This window comes from Passer domesticus, chromosome 4, assembly GCF_036417665.1.
Source record: "Passer domesticus isolate bPasDom1 chromosome 4, bPasDom1.hap1, whole genome shotgun sequence".
NCBI lineage: Eukaryota > Metazoa > Chordata > Aves > Passeriformes > Passeridae > Passer > Passer domesticus.
In genome coordinates, this window is record NC_087477.1 from 32,755,435 (window position 1) to 32,777,084 (window position 21,650).

A 21,650-nucleotide genomic window follows, 5' to 3' on the forward strand; every position below is an offset into this window, starting at 1 on the left:
GAAATGTTTCATGCATGAAGCAAAATATCTGAATGTCTCTTTTTACATGTAATTTTTGGTTTTTAAATCACTACATTTTAATACAAACCAAATGCTACACGAGGAACAGGTGGTGTGATGAGTAAAAGCTACAGCTGGCTCTCAAACTTCTCCACACCTTGTAAGATCTGGCTGCCAGCCCTGCCTCATGATCAGTTCCTTCTCCGCTCTCAAACCCCTGCAATCTGCCAACATGTGCAAGGATAGCAAGTTCAGCCACTGATTTACAAGCTTATTTGGGAGGCATTACCAATTCAAGGAGTTGTATTCTCCTGTGGAACAATTCCTCGTGCCTGCTGTGGTCAGTGGGTGTTAACTTCAGCACAAAATGGAATATTACGAGCTCAGGTTATGGCATGCCAGCTTAAATGTTATGGATGAATACAAGCAAAGTTCAAGGAAGAATGGAAAAGGATAGATTAAAAAAAGGAAAATAAGGGAAGAAAAATTCATGATGAGAAATTTCCCGACAACTTCCAAGCTGCATTTACTTCACAGCTGGTAGAAACAGGTATGGGCTTCATTGACTGTAAAATTTTTTTTGTCCTATACTGAATTGAACATTTCCAATTGAAAGTAGGTGAGATTTTATATTATCGGGAAAGTTTTTAACAGAACAATAGCAATAGCTAATGCTCTGAAAGGTTCTGCCTTTGAAGAGTTCTGCTTTGGAGAGTTTTGCAAAGATCACAGAGCTCAGTCAAACTTTAGGTTTTGTTTCTTGTGGCAATAAAAAAGTGGAAATATAAAATACCTTTTCCTCTTTGTTAATACAAACTACTTCCCTTACACGCACTCTCTATTAATGTCCCCTTCACAAAGAAAACAGAAGACATGCATTGATCTAAACTGTTTGCAACAGGCATCTGCACCTCTTTATTTATGGAAATTGCAGATGCACAGCATAATTGATGTGACTGTTCTAGCAGGCTAAAGGCTAAATTGCAGCCAGCTCCCAAATCCTTTGTGCTTTTTTACCAAAGGCCAATAATTCAGTGAATGTGGACAGAATTTTTGTAGGAAAAAGCAGAATCAAAATCTGTCCCCAGATAACCCACCCTATTATTTCTTCACCTTCCTTCTCCAAGCACAGTTATGATTCTTGCTTTTCATTTTGATAGCATTACAGTTCCTCAACAAAGCAGTCACAATTAACATATTTTTCATGGTTCTTTAAATTATCTGGAAGACTCCTCGCACAGAAGCTCAGCTCACTGCATTTTTCTTCAGGCAAACAATTGACAAATCCCTGAGAACAAGATGTCTGGAAAAAGAGCCTATGCATTTTGAATTCTTCAAATTTAATCCAGAATTATAAAATACCAAGATCTTACCAGGCTGTGATCCTGGATTTCCCTATTTTGCCCATTTGTCCTGTGTTTTCATTCCTCCTTCATGCCTGTACTCCTCTCTTGTGATTTTTGACATGAAGAAACCTTTAAACTGAATACTGAGGGAAAATATTTTTTTAAAGTAAAAATATCTATGGTAATTGTATAGTTTCACATTTTGTCTTCTAAGTTGGGTTTTACCCTGGTATTTAAATCTGTCATAATTATGCATCATATTGTTGCATTATCAAGACAATGCATTGTTTTTCCTGCCTTCTATTTAGCTTGAAGCACTTGGAAAGAAATGGGAATAAACAGAAATTTATAAGATAAGTTGCAGTCTAAGCCTGTCATCCAAAGTAGGCCAGCATTAAAATGGTCTAGGATTGATGAAGGAGAGTTGCATTAGATGAGAGTGGGAGGACTAAAAGTAATTTCTTTCACTGTGACTTCTACAGCAGTTCAACTTTTTCAGAAAACTCCCAATAAGATGGATATTTTTTAGTTCAGTTTACTCTGGAATGTATCTGTCCCTTCCTGCCCATTAAAATTTTAAAGGCGGATTAGATTTTTCTAAGTAATTTTAGCACCCGTTACATGTCAGATGAATTATACCGGGAGCTGTAGCCACAACGTAGGTGATGTACAGGTAGTGGAATTTTGTGCTGCCTTATACCGCACTGCAGGTGTATTGGAAAGGCCACAATAAATGATAATATAGCCTCTGTAGTCCTTTGAGATCTGTCTTTTAAAGTGACAAAGCAACTCCTGGACTGCTGTCTTCAATGATTTCCATTTGTCTCATGAGTGGGACTCAGTACTTTTAAGCGCTGCTCATCATGCCCCAAGAGCAGCGTTTTTGCTGTAACCACAACCAGTGTGCTGACCTCCACTGATGAATTTTACTAGAGAAATGAGGTTCCATAGAACAGATTTCCTGGTCAGTGTGGGTCTGCATTGCACAGGTGGCCCCCTTTGCCATTAGGGGTTACTCAGCTTTGCTGGTATGATATGAAAGACAGCAGCAGGCAAAGATTTGTTCCATGGTTTTGGCTCCTTCCTGCTTTGTGCTGCATGTTCTGTGTGTAACCTCTTGTAACTAGAACATGGTGTGATCCATGAAGATGTCAACACACCTGAAACTCATCCTCGGTCTTGGAAAGCAGAACTGAGGGAGGTTGGCATGCCTGTCGCACACTCATTTAAAGTGGAGTTTAGTATCTTTTAGGTCTGTCGTTGTCTGTCATGGTAATGTTGATGGAAAAGCAGTGATCGTTGCTCTGCTGAGTGACATGGCACTCTTCTGCACTGAAAATGTGGATTGGGACCAAAAAATTTCAGAAAGTTTTATCCCCAGAAACAAAACTGGGGAGAATGAAGAGGTTTCTTAAAGTGATCTGCCATGGTGCAGGAAGTGTTTTAGCAAAGAGAACAGGACTGTATCACATTAAGTCTCCTAACAGATGCCAAAAAAATGATACCATGGCAGTAAAAGATCTCCTTTGATTTTTTTGTTTCTTTTCTTCTTTTACTGGGAAAGGTGGAGTACCCTGCCTGTACTGCTTTTAAAAAAGTCATGCACTTAGGCAGTTGTGGTGTCAGTCCTGCTTTAGGAACGGTGGTTTAAGAAGCCTCAGTACAAGAATTGTTAGAGGAGTGAGGAATTATTTTGATATGTGTTTATTGTACATGTACTTCAATACAAGTTTTGTCCTCAAGCTTCATTTATTGACTGGTGGTATACAAGGAACAAGTGTGAATTAGGAACAAAGCTTCGCAAACACCTGGATCAAATAAAAGCACTTGGGCTGACCAGCATTCATGGGTTTTAAAGTCTATTTTTAACATGGGAGGAAAAAGGAAAAAGTAACAGTGAATAGTGGGGACAACCTTATCAAAGTATGGGAAAGCTGTATGGACAGTAGGGAATGCTGTGGCCGAGAGATCTGTAGTGGCTGTTGTGTTCACTTGATGCACAGCATCCTTGCTTGAACCGGAAGGCAGGTGCGTGAGTTTCGATGGTCCTCTCACTTCTGACATTTAATTGCAATTCAGAGATGTGAGAATTTCAGAGTTTTACTCATTAAGCTGAAAAATGAATATGCAAGGATATCCAAAATATCATTGGTTTCTTTTCAATCCCACTAGCCATTTCAATTAAGTGTGAGGATTATCTGCAGGGATTAGCACCTGAAAGTTAAAAGGACAAACAGCCTTTTCTGATAAATTAATGTAATTGCTCTTTTCATTTCATTAAAAATAATTTTAAATTAAGTATTTAAAAGACATTGCAAAAACTGTTGTAAAGTAGAAATACTCTATTAAAAGTAATTTAAAATTCATGCAGCAGATGAACCCAAGTCTTCAGATGTTGAAGTTAGTGTTCATCTTTGATAATCCTTAGACTGAAATAATATCTCCCAGTAGATTCTTATTTCAGAGAATTACATGGCATCTTGGAAATAAAAGAAAACTTGTTTCCAGATGTTTAAGTCTAAGAGATTTTATCTGTCTGTTCTGGAATTCTCAAAAGGCAAAGGATTTGAGTGTTTATATACCAAAAGTATAAATGAATGGAGTCAATTATTATTTCATATATGGTACAATTCCACATCACTGATACCGGAAAAAAGTTTCAAATTTGTATGGCAATGCAGAGTTCTCAGTGTTTTGTATAGGTAAGAAAAATTCTGAATAAAGCAGTAAGAGCATCCTTAATAGACAACACTAATTAAACATCCAGTTTCTGTACATAAGTGAAAATTATTTGTTCTTGGAATGGGAATAATTGTAATTTGTATTCCCTTAAACCTAGTTGCTGTGGAAACATTAAGGTGTTTTTACATAAGTACAAAACAATCTACAGATGATTGAATTGGTAACAAATTGTTTTTGCAAATCCCAGGCATTGTGCCATCATAAGATTTTTCCTAGGAGAAACCCACCTCAAAAACAACATCAGCTTCTCAAATTGCTGAGTGTAGAGGAGAGGAGAAGGGTGAACATCCTGAGCAGTTGACTGTGGGTGTTTGCTGTTTTCACCTATCCCCCTTAGTTACGTGTAGCTGTGACAAAACATACTGCAGACAAAAGGGGAAATTAAAAAAATTAACATTTTCCTTCGTCTAAAAATCTGAGATTTATATAATTTTTAAACAGAAAGATCTCTTGCAAATACTCCAAACTAGTGTCTTTTGCAGCAGCTATTTGATTAAAAACTGCTGCTTTTCATGGTGTGCATTACTAGGCTCTTGTCACACAATCAATAGTTTGCAGCTCATCCTGGGAGGTTTAATTGCTGCTCATGTTCTGTTTACATGACAGTTGGATTTTAAAGGAAAGCAACTAGAAGAATACAGAACAATATTTGCTTTCTTCTTCAATATGTGTGATTTTTTTTCCCCTGCATGTCCAAGTTCACTTGCAGCAAGTTGTACAAATGCATATGGTTATCACGAGCATCTGCCTGCCTACAGAACTGTGAAAAGTAATTGTGGTTTGATGGGATTTTTTGACTTTACGTTCCCCAGAATGAAAGAAAAACTTAATTAAGGTTTGTAGATAAGATCTCTAAGGAAAGAACATTGTAAGATTTTCCTTTGGCTGCTTTTGTTCTGAGATGTAGAAGTCTATTTCCATTACTGGACAGGACTGGCAGATGAACTGCAATTAAAGGCACAATAGCAAAAGAAATTAAACACAGGAATGACAACTGACAGTGTGGGCTTCCTTCAGTGCTTTTCCTTGCATAGAAAGTGCAGCTCCAAATCCCGCTCAGTTCACTGAAGCACCAGGCTTTAATGAACTGCTTTAAGCTGTTAACCTTGGGGTCTAGTTATCCTGAGAGATGCATTAGCATTCCTCTGCCAAATGAAAATTCTTGCTTTTCCTTCTTCCCCACAGGAGGAGAGGTTCCATACACAACCCTGGCAACCCGACTGATGATGGGAGCCTGGTGGCTTTTTGCCTTGATTGTCATCTCCTCCTACACGGCCAACCTAGCAGCTTTCCTCACCATCACACGCATTGAGAACTCCATCCAGTAAGTTGACAAAGAATGATTCAAGGGAAAAGAGGGCGAACATAAATATACATGTAGAGGGGTTTAAATGTTCTACTTAAATGTGAGAACAGGAATAAATGCTTATCCTCCTGAGAAGTAGTTGGAAAGTTAGAAAAATAACAATATGCTATGAGAGACTGTCAGTCTCCCTGGAGACACTTTGTTTTTAGGATTGGAATTGTTGGCCTCTAGCAGATGCTTTTCCCTGTGGCAGACATACATATGTATGTTTGCACATATACATATTTTGAAAGAAGCAATTGAGTTTGAGATGACCACACTGTATCAGTGCTTGAAATAGGAAAGTCTAAATTGCTGCTGCTGCTTTCCATTCAGATGTATTCCACAATGCTTGCATTCTGGCACTGGTCAGGAAGACCCCAATGCTTCTTCAATGTATGGGGAGCTCAGAGCTGATTTCACCTATTCTTGCCAAGGCAGAGGTGTGTTAACAGCAACAAGCAGTAATAAACTCACTGGTTTAGGAGCTCCTCTTTGCTCCTTCTGCTCCCAGGAGCTCTCTGACTACGTAAGCAGATCATGTTGTTCTCTTTTCCCTGTCTATTCATGCCTTTGCCTCATGCCTCCCAGAAATGAATGTCCTGGTCTTCTGCTGTCCTTTTATGGTGAAGTCTTTCAGACTCTTTCACTCTATGTCACACCTTCCAGTCTTTTTCTGAAGATCATATCATCTTTCCATACCACAGGAACCTTTCTAGGTCTCCTGCCCTCTCTCTGCTCTTTTGTACTCCAGTATCTTCTCCTTCACCTAGCTGCATACTGAGTTATTCTCATTCCCATTGCTCCAGTGGTAACCTTCACCTTCAAATGCTCACTCCTGGGTCAAAGCAGAGACTAGAAAATACAGGGAGGCATTATCTAGCCAAGCACTGTGAGAGACAGCTGGCCATTTTTTCATAGCAGGTTAATCTTGAGCCTACAAGTCTGTGAAAGTATGTGAGAGTGACAAAATTACCCTTTCCTATATATCCTTCTTTGCAAAAATCTCAGACTAACTTTAAAGCAGAGAGACATATTTCACTGTATTTCTTCCTTCAGAAAGGTAAGAACTTGACTTTCAAGTCAGGCTCAACGCTGACCTTAGGGAAAATTCAGTTTTCCCAGTCCAGCCATTGATCCAAGTCCCTGACTTGTGTGTATGACCACCTAAGGTCCTTCTGCCCCTAGTTCAGCTGCTTTCAAAATCTCTCTGAAATTCCCCCTGAGACAGTGAGCCACTGTCACAGGCTGAGCAGGGGGAGCCGTGGCCTCCTGTGAATTCACAGGTCAGGATCAAGCATTGCTGCGTGCCAGCACCACTGTGCTCGCACAAAGATTTTCTGTGAGGATTTTCTGTGTGCTAGAACCAATCCAGGCTTTCACATAGGCTGGTAAACATCTGCAATAGAAAACAAGTTTCATGTGCAATTGCAGCCCAAGCTTGGACCCAAGAGCAGAAGTAGTGCTTAACTTTGAGTGCATGGTTATGTCCTGACCCTTGGGTGATGGAGGTAGAGGGAGAAGTTGGTGTTCCATGGACCAAATTGCTCAGGCTTTGCAAGTCCTTACATTCCAAACTGCAAATTTTCTGTGATTGTTATTCTTCCTTTCTGATGTAACAACCTCATGACTTTCAGGGCTCCATACTCTAAGAGATAGATAAAATATACTAAAGTAATGAGAAAATGAGAAAATTACTCCCCAATACAGTTGTATTACAAGTTAAATCAAGTTCCTTTTTCTTTTTTGTGTGTTCTGAATAACAGATTTTGGTATTTTGACACAACTAAACCATTTGACTCGGTAGTCTCAATAATAATCCCTTCAAAATTTGTATGGGATGAAAATTATTTTCAGTGTCAGTGTTTGTCAACATTGATCTTGATATTTTGAGGGAAGTTGATTTATTTATTTAAGTTTTAAACAATTTAAATTTGACTAAGGACTGAGAAGAAACATGGGAATTTATATATGCAAAATAAATTATAATGATATATTCACTCATTCAGTTTGTCCTTAAAAGAATGAAATATGCCTCTGCATTCTGCTTTGAAACAATGTCCCTTCTAGTTTTGAAGTAGTCAAGAAAAATGTTCAAATTACTGTGACAAATATCTGGGGTTTCTTATGATGTGTAAAAAAGCATAAAATATACTCAAACTATAATTTAATACATCTTCAGCTTTTTCTTGCAGTTTATTATGATGTCACTAGAAAAGCCTCAGTGGAATTTTGAGGTTATTATGTACAGTTGGGACTACGTTGGTCTTTGTGCTGTATTATTTATGGGCAGAGTCACTGGAAATGTTTTATTCAGTAGAAAAATGTTGCAGCTGGAAAGCTCCTGGAATGAAAGAACAGACATCTTTCAACAGCACTTCCAGCTCAAAAATAGAGTAATTAGATGTGTTTAGTATCCATTAGGGAATGAAGTTATCCTAACTATGATGTGAGTATAAAACTTCAGTTTACAAAACTGCCAAAATTGGAACTTAAACCAGCACATAAGAGAGAGGAGGTTTGTTTATCATGCTGAATTACTGCAAAGTGGAAAACATGAATAAGCAATAAAGAAAAAAAGCTGATGCTCCTTTTTCTCTTTTTTCTTTTTTCTTTTTTTTTTTTAGCGGTTCAAATTGTACCTTGGGGAGCCTTCAAGGCCAGAATGGAAATGAGTATAAGCATTAAAAAAATAATCCAGATTCTGCTAGTAATGCTTGTCAGCTTTAGACAAGCCAGAAAAAAGGAAAGAAAATGAAGTCAGTGGGTTTGCACAGATATAAAAAGTAGTTAAAAGTTTTTCATTTCAGATTTCCAGCCAGCATCAGATATTACTGTGTGTTGTTGTAGGGATGGTCCTCATGATATCTTTTACAAAAGATAGGAGGATTCAAGCAGCCTACAGCACATTTCATTTCCATGAAACATTTGGTAGTTACTGCATTTCAGCTTTTGTATATGAAGCTAGTTTGTGCTCAGAGCACTTGCAGCTTCCCCTGCTCAGTTGGAGTGAAGGCTGGGCCATTCTTCCTAGTCAGTGCCTCATGGTATCCAGAGCTCTGTTTGGAGTAGCAAAGCATGCAAAAGTTTATCAGCCCATCCACTAAGCAGGACCCTTAGAGAAATAAGTTTTCCTTTTCCCTGTAGAGTTTCAAAGTAGATTTTTGCTGTATAACCTCACTTGATGGCATTTGTGCTCTGCCTCAATGTTCAATTTGAATCAAATTTTTGCAGGTTTTAAATTAATTAAAAGAAACAAGAAAAAAAATTGGGTGTTAAATCTGCTTTTCCACAGAAATGGTTACTCTTAATACCTTTGGGAGCTCAGCTTTCCACCTTCTGCCAACACACAATATCAAGAGCAGAGGCACTCAAGTTCTAAAGTAGTTCCTAGTTGCATCTTTTGTTCACACTTGACCCACACTGCAGATGACATTTAAATCAAGACAGCATTTCAAATGCCAAAACACTGTGGCAGCAAAGCATAATTTCTATGCGTTTTTAAATTTTTAGATCGTTTTCGCAAATGAAACATAAATTAATTGTAATTAGGACTGGCTTTTCTTGGTAAATGCCAAATAAATTTGAAGGTCCTGAGCTATTTCTAGGAGGTGCTCATGTTCTGAATTTCATTAGTGAGCCAGTGTTGACATTATTATGTTTTATGATTCCTTTAGGACCAAATTAGAGTCCATTGGCAGAGATTGATTTTATTCAAATTACTGCACTGTTCTTCTGGATTAGGAGAGAGTTTCATCACCTCATGAGCACTGACATTTTGCAGGAAGGTTGTAGGAGTGGGGTGAACAGAGAAGTCAAAGGATTTGCCATATGCAAGCCTGGTGTTAGATGGTTTCAAGTTTAATCCACTTCTAAAAGGTGCAAGTATGAGTTTGGATTGTACATGTTGTGGGGGGAAGTGTGCATCTTTTGTCTTCTGGAAAATCAGAAGTTCACATTATGTTCTCCACCTTATAACAAGTGTGTCTTGTTTGCTAGGTGAGACCTCTGCCTCCAAAAATGGAGGCATGGTGGGAAAGCAAGTCTTCCTTTCTCAGCCATTCTTTTCACAACATTTTGCTAAACCGTGATTCAGTTGAAGCTAAGAATTCCTTAAGGCTTTACACAGCTCAGTGCAACTGCAGAATTTCTGTAGGGGGGTTGCACAGAATGCAGTAATTAGCTATTGCCCAATGCACAGCCATTAATCTTTTCTTTAACATGGTTCAGCGTGCAAGCAATATTACAGGTTTCTGCCACAGCTCACCCTGACAACAGTCAAACCCCTTGGCTTAATGTGACCTGTTCCCTAACCCTAAATCTGCTTGTGAATTATTCTTTACTGTCCTAGGGAGAAAAAAAAATAAAACCCCCAACCAACCAGACAAATGAACAAAATACCCCACAAAAGCACTGGAAAGCTTTATCTCAATCAGTCATAAATAAAGACTTCAGTGTAGGCCATGACTTCGGTTGTTTTTTTGCCGAAAATTTAGTGACCAGATCTTGCAGACAGCTCTATGCAGCACTCAAGTCTAGCACAGCTAGCCTGAATTGATCTATAACCCAGGGTTACAAAGATGTGTTGATGCCCAAGTCTCTGACCTCAGTGGTATTTTATCACCTAAAAAGAAATTCAGTTACTTCTTTATGAAGCTGACTTTTTGCTTTGCACCATTTTTCTGTGTACTTTTTTAATACCTTTGGCTGACATATGTGAACATGTTACCAATTCTGAGTCTAGGATTTGAATTTATAGAAAGGGGTGTGCTTTGGAGAAAGAAACATATCTAAATCCTAAAACGTTTTTCTTCTAGCTGGAGGCAGAGGAGATAATTTCTTAAATTGCAAAGTAACTGATTTGTACTAAGCCACAAAATGAAAGTGACCTGACAACTGCTGCCTGATTAAGGTGTAGAATACTAAACAAAATCAACAAATGATGAAAAATACATCTATCTGTTAATAACTCTTCCTCAAATGATTCAGTTCCTCCTCAGAATAGCCCTATAACTATTAGCCTAGTTAATTTAGGATGATATTGATGCTGGGATAATATTGGTACTATCCCAGTAATTGCAATGAGAAAAAAAATTGCCATAAAGGCACCACATAATATTTTTCCCTACAATGCTGCATGAGTGATAGACAAAAATAAGCTGAATGATCTGACTTTATGGTCACTTCACTAGAAGTAGAATTTGTGTACAAACTCAATTAAAGGTATCTTATTTTTAACATTTTTTTAACTACCTCATCTATTTTTTATATTTTGTAACAATTTTTATCATTCATTACCTTATTGCTTCAAAACTAGAAATTCAAAGAGAAAAAAAGTTTTAAAATGTGAAATTATTATTTGCTTACTCATGCAAATGAGTGCTTCGCTTTGCAGATAGTTCCTCTGAGAACTATCGAAAAATTACATTTCAGTGTGGTTAATGGAATCGGGATTTGGGTATCAAAGGATCCCTTGTAGGAATTCATTGTCTTGACAAATTATTTTTCCTCATTTTGAGATTTGATGTGGCCACTGTGTGGTGAAACTAGGGGATAGAGTGAGGCTGAGGATTTACGTGACCACTAAAGGCAATTGTCTGAAAGAGAATGAGTTGTTTAATCCAGGGACCAGAGGTGCACCAACCAATGTGTAACCTATAAACCAGGTTGGAGGCAAAGCAGTTTTAAGAGTTCTTTCTTCTGTAAAGGAACCTCAGTGGTTTAATAATTCTAGTAGCTCTCTCAAAGTTTGTTGTTTCCCTTTGTTTTGCTGTACTTTGTTTTGCTGTACCTTCTAGGCTGAGTGTCTCAGCAACACTTGGCAGAGTTGTGGGTTATTAAACAAACAGCTTCAGAAGGAGGTCATGCATATTATGATCCCATTTTACATGTTTGTGTGAGGGGAGGGAGTCACTGATGTGTGATAGATCTTTGCTGTATTTGCAGCTTGCCTATGCAGCAGCATATACACATGCACACTTCCAAGGCTCCCAAACTTCTTTCTTGCTCCTCAGCATATGGTCAGATGAACCAGAACTTTGGGTTTACTGCCAACAACAGCATTCAGCCAATATACAGAGTTTACACTTACATTTGTCTTGCTTTTGTCCTCTTGTCATCATTTTCTCAGCATGGAGCCTCACTTGTGACTGTGAAAAGATGCAAGCAGGGCAGCTGAGAGGCATCCTGAGCTTTGGGGTAGCACATCTAACAGCGAGGCACTGCAGACTCCAGTTAATGCCAGACAAGGCAGCTACAACATGCCTTCCTGAGGGCATTGCCATAATTCTTCTCCTTGTTATTTCCCTGCTGGGGGTGCCTTTGTGTGTGATAGCACACTTGCTTCTCAGCCTGTTTGCTTCCCATACCTGGCTGTAGTACACTCCAAGACTAATAGCTCTTGTGCAGATTTGCCGTTCTGAAAATAACAAAGTTGCTTTTATGGCCACAAGATATACACACGAGCTCTTTTTCTTTTGTGCTGTTTTTAACTGATTTGTGGCAGCAGATACACCTGTCAATTGTATCCTGCTTAGCAATAATATATCCAAAAAATGCTTTGTTGGTTGTTCTATTAAAAATTATATGGCTATACAGAATCCTGTAAAGTAATGATTGCAATTTTACTAAGTGTTGCCACTAGCAATTGGAGACCAGATAAATACTTTTGGTACACTTTTCTGGTATGACAAATAACAATTACAGGGCATTGCAGTATGCATCTTGTGACAGCTCATTGCACTGCTGAGCGCTGCCAGTTGATTACAGGAATGTACTGGCAGCAGCAGCAGCAGGAGCAGAATGGATGAATACAGTGTGCTGTATTTATCTAGTGCCTTTCATCAGTGATGCTTTTGACAGATAGACAGACTGTCAGCACTTTGCACAACACTTTGCCTAATTGTAAAATAAGGAGAAGTTCTCAGCAAGACCCACTGCTGCCTGCCAGGGTGCCTTTCTGCAGAGCTGTGCTCAGCCTGGTTGTTGCAGGGTTTTATTCATCCCCAGGTACAGAGCTTTGTATTTGTCCTTGCTGAATTTCACACCCCATTGCTCCAGCCCTTCTAGGCCCATCTGAACTTCAGCCTGTCCTTGAGCAGGTCCCTCCATGTCATGTCATCTGCAAAGTTGACAGGAGGGTGCTTGCTTACCTCCTCCAAGTAATTGGTAAAGACACATCCCAGGTTAGACCTCTGGGGTACCTGTTAGCAGCCTGCAGGTGAGATATGCCATGAGCATGACAATCCAATTGGGAATTTATCAAATCTGCTTTCCCACACAGCCGTACCTAACAACCTCCTTTGGATACAAGAATATTGTGGTAGGCAGATAGGCAGGCTGCCTTGCTAAAGGTAACCTGTGTCAGTATCTCTAGTCTTGTCCACAAATTAAGTTATTTTAGTGTAGAAGGCAACCAAATTGGTCAGGCATGACTTACTTTTGGTGAGTTGAGAGCTGCCAGTAGTCTACTTTTCCTTCACATGCTCAGAAATGTGCTGAGGACTCACTCCATGAGGTTGGACAACCAGCAGTAATTCCATGAATCATCTTTTTTCACTTTCTTAATATAGTCTGGATATTTTATTTCTCCTGTAGCAAGGGATCTCCCCTCACCTCCTTCACCTTGCGAAAATTAAAGCAGGTGGCCTTGCAATGAGCAGGCAGGCTAGCTTTATCATCACACTCTGACTTCTATGGATCTAGTGATCCCAATCAATCCCTGCCTCGTGGTTGGGATTTTCCTGACAACCTTGTTCATTGCCTTCTTGAGCCCTGCCTGTAGTCACAAAGGGCTGGGAGACCTTGGTGAGGAAGGTGAGGAAATGCAGGCACTGAGTGTCTCAGCTCTAGCCTGACTACTGTCCCCATCCACAGGGTCACACTCTTCTTGTTCAACCTTTTAGTTCTGCAAAAGCTGTTCTTGTTACCCTTGAAATCCCTCAGGAGCATCCACTCTGACTGAATATTTCTAATGCTACCCAGAGTTGCTAGGAAGTGTTTCTAAACTCCTCCTATGAAGACTGCCGTCTGCTTCCACTGTCTGTATATTGTTTGGTGAGAGGAACTTCTTTTTGAAATTCTGAGGGCTTTTTGAGTTATTTCAAAGTGTAATAGAGGATTGACTCGCTTTCCCTGTAGAAACCTACCTGGTGTCTCTGTCTAGACTTCAAGACTGACCTTTAAAATTGCATTAATCCTCATTTCAGTATCTTTATTGAACTTAAGCGCATGACCTAAGTAGCTTACCTTGGTAATTCCCCTGACTTTTTAAAATATTTGCTGCTTTCCTTTCGCTCATTGGCTGTAAGAAGGTTTCACATTTTTGCTTACAGCTCAGCCATTTTATATTTAAACTTTCGGAACTCATAGGTGTTTATCTGGACTTGACAATTTTTGGTTTTCTATTCGGTTTCAATAAGTACATATTGTCCTGATGCCTTAGTCTGCCAGAGTCCCATATTTTTCCTCATAGAACAGGGCATGTCTTGGTTCTCTGGTAGAAGACCAATGCACTTGGTTTCAGGAAATGTTACATGTAACATCTCACCTTTGATGATTCCATATATGTACCAGTTCTTTGCAGGTTCCCTGTTTAAAAGGAATTCAGTCTTGTTAGAGAAAGTGAGATGATTTTGAGGGGTTCTAATACCATTAGTTATTTGCTCCTCACAATTACATTTATCCCTTCCTTATAATTACCATATGTTATCTGACTAGAATTTAGCTCTTGGTCAATGTTTTTCTAAGCCCATATGTCTAAACTTCAAACGATTTCTTTTTTACTCAGCTAACATCTAAACTCTTGCCATTGATCTCTATTGATTTCTTCTTTCCCTGCTTTCTGTTTTGTTCATGCCATACATATCCTGTGAGATGTCATTACTGTTTTCTTCAGTGCTATCCTCACAACACCTAAGAATTAAATTTTTTCCAATCCCCACCCCACAGGGCCATTTTCACTAGCCTTCATATTTACATTTTTAGAAATACAGCTTGGAATTTGATGAGTTTCCTATGTTGCTGTTTGCATTTTCTGTGTCTGCAATAAGATTTAAAATTAGCTATTGCTTTCTTTAAGACAGCATTGAGCTCCTTGATTGTCCTTATGTGTCATCCACTAGATTTGTGCAGTTTATACACAGTTAATTTGTGCTGGGAAAGCTGTAATGGGTTTTAAGCAGTAGACATATTGCAGTAGTTACTTTGAAATTTTAATGAGTGCCATTAAAGAATCAAAGGTGCAGGAGAGCAATTCAACAGGAAAGGAAAATAAAAGCCAAGAGGTGAGGAAACTTTAAATGGTTCTAATGTACAGTTTTTAAGTTCAAAGCAAGTTTGGTTGACCAAACTCCATTTGGGATGTTTTAGAAACCTCTAAAATGGTTTATTTCTTTTGGTTTATAGAGAAGGGTAAGACTACATAGCAAGCAGAACAAATTTATTAGACAAAATAACATGAACTGTGATAACATGAAAATATGATGGAAAAGCACTTCATGAAAGTACAATAGAAATATTCTTATTGCTAAAACTAGTGCAAGATGTGACGTATGAGACAGATGCACAGTTCAGTGGAACTGAACACCCCCACCAAACTGCCGTGTGCAGTGTAACCCAGGAGCACACAGAGCTGCTCAGCCCAGGTGCTCTGGGCTGGATTTCCTGAGTTCTGGTGCTCTGGGCTGGATTTCCTGAGTTCTGGTGCTGCCACCAGCTCCCCACAGCAGGTGTGTGTTTGCACTGTAGGCAGGTATCCAACTTCTGACTCCAACGCTCCCTGTCTCTCCCTTGCCCCTGTTCAAAGGAACTTGGCATTTCCCAGCATCCTCTTGCCCCTTCGGCTCCTTTTTCATCCATTTTCATTTTTTCCACCCCTTCCTTTCTCTTTATATTGCCCTTTGTGTCTTAAATCATAAAAAAAATTATTTAAGACACAAAGGGCAATATAAAGAGAAAAAAAACATAAAAAAACAAGGAAAAAAGCCCGACAGAAGAAAGTGTTGTGACACCTGTCTTCCTCTGTGTTGCCCTTTGTTTGCCTGCAGCTCCTTCCTCTTGAAAAAGGTGGATTGAAGCCTCCCGTGTCTCTTTTTCTTCCCCACCAATTAAGGTCTCTCCAGGATCTCTCGAGGCAGACGGACATTCCTTACGGCACGGTCCTGGACTCGGCGGTGTACGAGCACGTGCGGGTGAAGGGGATGAACCCCTTCGAGAGGGACAGCATGTACTCCCAGATGTGGCGCATGATCAACAGGAGCAACGGCTCCGAGAACAACGTCCTGGAGTCCACTGCAGGCATCCAGAAGGTACTTGCACCCTTCCCTTGTGCTTCCCATTGGAGATGATCTGTGTCACACCACGTTTGCTTTAGCTGTTGCAGTCATGCCTTTAATCAATTCCTGAAAGCCCGTTGCACCGGCACCGAGGATTGGGGCTTGTCAGGTTTGTGGCATTGAATAACATTTTAACATTTTAACTTTAACATTTTAACATTTTAACATTTTAACAGGTAAGTACCTGGACTGTTTGCTCCAAAAACTATTTTCACCTGTTTTTATAGGACATGGCTGAATTTGTAAGGGTGAAAAATGGGAATAGGAACACTGGACCCAGAACCCCAGAATACAAAACATTGATTATCTTTATTTTGTAGTCTCCTGACACTGAAAATCCTGGCTTTCTGTTGTAGCTCTGGGTCGCGTTTGTTTTGAAAGACAAAGGCAGGAATGGATGATTTGACTTTAAAAATAGTCTCACAAACACATTCTGTAGTAGGTTTGGCAGTGGAAAAACACTTTGAGAGCTTTTTGTAGGCACATTTGTGAATGCAATGGTTCCCTCCCAAATTCTGGCTTAACAGCTGCAGCTTTTAAAGAAACACCAGTCCATGAAAGGATTCAGTTTAAGAGTCAATATAAGTTGGTGAGTGACTGTACATAAGCTTTTCCCCTAGCATTGTATCTTATATTCAGACTTCTAAATCAAATCAAAGAAATATAATATTTTGTTGACTTTATTTTAAACTTCAATATGTGACGATTTCTTACAGAAAATATCCATGAATTGTGTGCTCACATTGTTACAATCTCGATTTAGAGACTTCTGAAAATCCAAATGAACTCTGGTTTTTTGTCTCCACCAAAATCTATTGGCCAGGAAAACCTGACATTTCTGATGTTCTCACTCCAGATAGTAACAAGAGAAAAGAGTATGTTAAGAAGAATGATGAAATCACTGGTGAGCTCTTGATAATAGAAGAACTAAAAAATAACAAAGATTATTTGGAGTTCTAAAAAACCCCAATCCAGCCTCTGGATAACCAAGATCATATTTTCTCCTCTGAAGGACTAAACAGCATTAAAAAAGAGGCAGAAGAGGTCCTGGGGAACTGCACTTTTGAAAACCTTTTAGATAAAGTCATAAGCTGAAAGAGCAAGAAAAAAGGGTCTGAAGATTTATTGGGTAGAGGAAATTGCTTTTTTTGAGAGAACATATATTAGCTCAGTTTGTAAGTGGCTGATAAACCTGGGATTTGCCTTTTGTATATATATAAAAAATCCCAAAACCAAGAGCCTTCCCTCCTTTTGGTTTCCCTTCCCAAGATATAAAATGAGTTTCAGAAGGATCAAAAAAACAGAGTACATCAAACACAGCTGTGCTCACTAACAGCTTTTAGCTTGAAAAACCAAGCAAACGGTATATCCTGCTGGCAGGTAATTCCAGATTGCAGTCATTGAGTTTTCATTCTTGGAAACATGGGAGTTGCTGTCCTAAAACCTACAAAACCAGAAACATCCAAGTTCTTAATTTACCATGCTTTTGCTTCCCAGGAATAAGCAAACGATAATGTCAAAAACTAAGTTGTGTTAAGTAAGCAAGCCAGTTTAAAAAAACAGAGGTCTTGGGTCTGAGTTTAATGAACTTACACATCTACCTGTGGGTGCACAATTTCTCCCCTTCCTTCAATTTACAGGAAGAAATTGCACAGAAAAAGATTATTTGCCAGCTGCTGTTCACCAGAAGCTTTTGGGAAGTTGTAGTTGGTCTGCTCAGAAAGCTGCATTCAGAAAGTGATGTTAAAAGCTAATATTAGGCAAGGAAAATTAATATTTTAAAAGGTATCTGATAAAAGGCAGAGATTATAATCTCTGCAACACATTTCAAAAAAGGAAAACATTTCAGAAAGAATTAATGGGTCCCCTTGGCCTGTTTATATGCTTCATAATGCTCTTCAGGGTCTTTAATGAATTTAGCTGGCCACATCAGAGCTATTAACCTGATTAAAACCCTGGGCAAGATATACCAACAGGTCCTCCTTTGTGCCTCCTTTTGCTTCCCCCATTCATCAGCACTAAAGTGTGGCTGAACAGCAGCTTGTCCAGGCTCTGTCAGAGCATCACCTCAGCAAACCTTCCTGGAGTGCCAAGTGAGACAGCAGAGACTTAATGAGTGCTCCAAACAGCTACAGGGAAAGGGACTCCCACCCAGCTGAGTAATGACAAGGAAGGGATTGGGATAGGAGGGACCACCACGGGAGAGAGGTGTGCAGGGATGCAGTGGGCACTCCCATCTTCAGCAGCACCCCTTGCTGCAGCACCTCACAGCTTAAATGAGGTTTGCAAAGAGCCTTCGCAGAAGACGCTTCTCAAAATATTTTTGTAAACTCCTAAAAGTTCTTTAGTTTTGTCTTGCTTTTATCCTGACAGCTCCAGTGGAGCTGACACTATTTTATTGTGAGGAAAGTAGCAGTCTAATGCTAATGTATATATATAAACAGGAGGAAGAGGAGAGAGGCCAACCACTGATTCACTCAGCACCTCACCCCTCTCACTCAGCAGGGCTGCCTGCTCGCTGTACCAGTGTCTTTGTGGGGAGTGGCACCTGTGTGAGTGCAAATACAATGCAGCCAAATGACAATGATTGCACAGTCCCACTTTAAATCAGGCATTCTGCTGCTTTCACCTGCTTTTCCTGGCAGGAGGGCAGGGCAGACAAGAGAAATAAGATGGGAAGATCATGCCATTGTAAGTTTTCAGGTTTTGATATTTATTGGTCCTGTTCCTCTCACAAATCAGGTGCATACATATCACCGTGTGTGCTCCTGTTCCATCCATAGTGAGCAGCTATAAATACCACAGGTCCAGCTAGAGAGCAGCTGGGTAGATTTACCCTGAAGAGAGAGCAGTTTTAAATACCTCAAACAGGAGACAGCCTGAAAAGCACAGGTACTTTAGGTATTTTCTTCCACTTATTGCCTCTTCCTGTCTCAAAAGACAGCAAAAAGCTGTTGAAGGTCTGAATATAAGGTAGGGAAGCACTCAGTTGTTTGTCTTCCTGCACTGTCAAATCAAAATGGATGGGGAGGTAGCTATATTTTTTTTATAAGCCTGGATTATTCTGGAGAATATTCACTTTTATCTTCCCTTTTTCTTTATTATTCCTAAGTGTTTTGTGTGTCTCAAATTGATTTTCCTTTTTTTGCATAGATTATGAAATATGCATCTCATTCTGTCCTAGGAATCTCTATTTTTGCGGAAGTTATTTATTCAGAGAGGATTTACAGAGGCCCAAGTCATGCCTGCTTAAACATTCATTGAGGACTCCAAGAAAAATCATTTAGGCTTAAAGATATCACATTACATACCTCTTTATGTCTTCTTAAAAAGCACATTACCCTGCTTAATCCTTTACAAGCACCACAGGCTTTCCTATCCTTGGAACTATTCCCATTTAAAATATAATGAAGCGCTTCTATTGTGCCCCTGTCTGCTCTTTCTTCCCTGGAGTATAATAGTGCCTAATGCCCTATCCTACCCACCTTGTTCCTCTGAACATGATACCATAGCCTACAGCTTCTTCATTTTTCTCAGTAGTACAGAGTGGAAAATTCCTTTCCCAGGCAAAATCTGAATGCGTTTGAAACCTCTTCTGTCTATTTAACTCTAACTGCGAAATATTTAGCTGCTAGGAAACTTGTGAATTATTGTCAGGTGAAATAATGCTTCTGGATGGTGCATTAAGAGAAACTTGTAGGCTTACAGTACTTCCTTTTCGATGTGCTCACAGTATCAAAAGGAATTTGGCCTTGAGATTTGGATTTTCTTGTGATCCTAATTGCAATGCCACTGGAAGAACGTGAGCCAGTTTCTTTTCCCTGGACACTGTGGATGGCACTTTAACCCTCCTGAAAACACTGTAATAGTAAAAATATTTATGAATAGGCCATAACAAAGCTCTGCTAAGGTTATTTGTATGGGGAAGAAAGGGGTAATAACAATTTGCAAATATGTGCTAGAACAAATTTTTAATAACTGACTGTGGATATGCTTAATTTGTTTACAGAAGTAGCAACATCATGAAAACTTATCTTGGGCCAAAACCCCTCCTGAATTAATTAATTATCCTGATATACTCACAAATTTCCCATTGGAATTGCCATTCTTCTGGCAGATTCACTGATTGCACCACAAAAAAAAATCTAGTTGATGTATGGTAGTCCACACATCTTTGTTGTGAACATTTCTGGCCATGGAGTAACCCAATTTAAAAAAAATACTGAAAACCAAAGAGAGCCAAGACAGACTTTTTGGATACTGGATGTGCACCATGATTCAGCAGTTTGGCAGTGGCTAAGAAAGGGACATGAAGCAGAAGAGGTGAGAGCATATAAAAATTCTGGGACAGTTCTCCAGTGTATCTCGACTAACAAGCAGGCGATCAGCTGAGCTCTGCAGCTGCTGGTTAGAAGGCTAATTATCAACCCAGACACCGGTTCCCTGGATCTGCCTCTGGAGCTGATGCTTCTTGGTCAAATGAGATGTTCTGTGTCTGCTCTGTGAGTAATAAGATTGACAAGTACCCTTAAGACCATGATGTGTTCAGTCCCACAGCTGAAGGTTTGTCTGTTCTGCAATTACCGTCTCCTGCAGAGTCCGTGATTTAGAGCTGACAGGTGCCTTGCAGTACCAAAGGCACTGACTGCCCTTACTTTGTGTTATCATGGATGGTCTGCCTTTGTTTTTTTTTTTTACCCTATAATTCTGTGTGTCTTTACTGCCTTAGCTGGGCTTTAAAAAACTTACAGCAGTGATAAAAATTAGAATCCTGACCAGAAAGCTCTACAAACACAGTGTGGCGTTACTTTCAGGCATTATCAAAAGGCTAATAGTTATCTGGGTTAGCTCAGGAGCTCAGTGTGTTTGGGAGGTACAATAACTTGTCTGTGACAGTTAACAGAGCATGAAGCAGATTCTCTGCATAGCTTTAAAAACTAAATGCAAAACTTTTCCTACCACCACATTTTCTTAAAATTCAGGGTATGTTTAACTAAAGGCTTGCTCTTCTTCACCAACACTTCTGAGTATAAAGTCTAATCTAACTTTGGCTTTCTAGAGAGTTTTCACAGGTTTTATCTAGAGTAGAACACCTGTAAAAGTTATTTTCTGCAGAGTTGCGCTTTATTCAAAAGAATGGGTAAGTCAAAATTTGAGTTAGCCTACATATCAAGAAATGGATCTACAAGGCCATGTGTTCATTCAGCCACAAAGCAAGCCAACTATTGCTCTATTCCTTTGTCTCCAAAGTGTTCTGGAAGGTTTATCTGAGTTCATCTTGTCCTGTTTCGCCTTACATGCTACTGAATGTACCTCACCCTTTTTGCTCTCCCTGAAATGCCTCCCAAGTTACTCCTGACTTCTGTTCAAATGTCAGTCTGCGTACCTGAGTCACTTCAGCAACCTCAGATGTCACTGACTGCTGTCCTGCTGTGGTGCTGTGCCAGGTAGAATTCTACCTTCCATGTAGAACGAAGGTAGAATGTCTTTGCTTGCTCTCTCATCTCTCAGTTATTTGGAGAACTTTTCAGAGATGTTCAGAAATTTTTGTGGGCCATCCTACATCCAGGAGACCATAGTCTTTTCTGTCTCTAACTTATTCCTGTCCCTTAAGTCCAAAAAAATTGGCTCCATGGAGAAAACTTGAAGTTTCACTGCTCTTGAACTGAGTTCTTTCATCTGAAATAAAATTTGTGAGTTTTCTTCTGCTGTCTGTTTATGTCTGACCACTAACTTGGTTCAACCTCAAGTCTACAGAAGCTGACTTCATCATCTTAAATTTTCTTTCTATTGCTGGTGTGTCTAGATAAGTCTTGCCAATTTACTTCCCACACCATGTCTGTGATTTACTCATACGACCTCCTGTCGAGGTTGTATGAGCCT

At 39.5% G+C, this 21,650-nt stretch overlaps 1 protein-coding gene across 12 annotated transcripts in view; it reads left to right on the forward strand.

The window, feature by feature from the left end:
* GRID2 (glutamate ionotropic receptor delta type subunit 2) overlaps nt 1-21,650 on the forward strand; it is an 809,145-nt gene that overhangs the window by 702,352 nt on the left and 85,143 nt on the right. For all 12 annotated transcript variants that reach the window (XM_064416952.1, XM_064416954.1, XM_064416953.1 and 9 more), the window contains 2 exons: nt 5,274-5,412; nt 15,545-15,740. In XM_064416952.1, the coding sequence (XP_064273022.1) occupies nt 5,274-5,412; nt 15,545-15,740 (335 nt within the window). The remainder of the gene's footprint in view (nt 1-5,273; nt 5,413-15,544; nt 15,741-21,650) is intronic.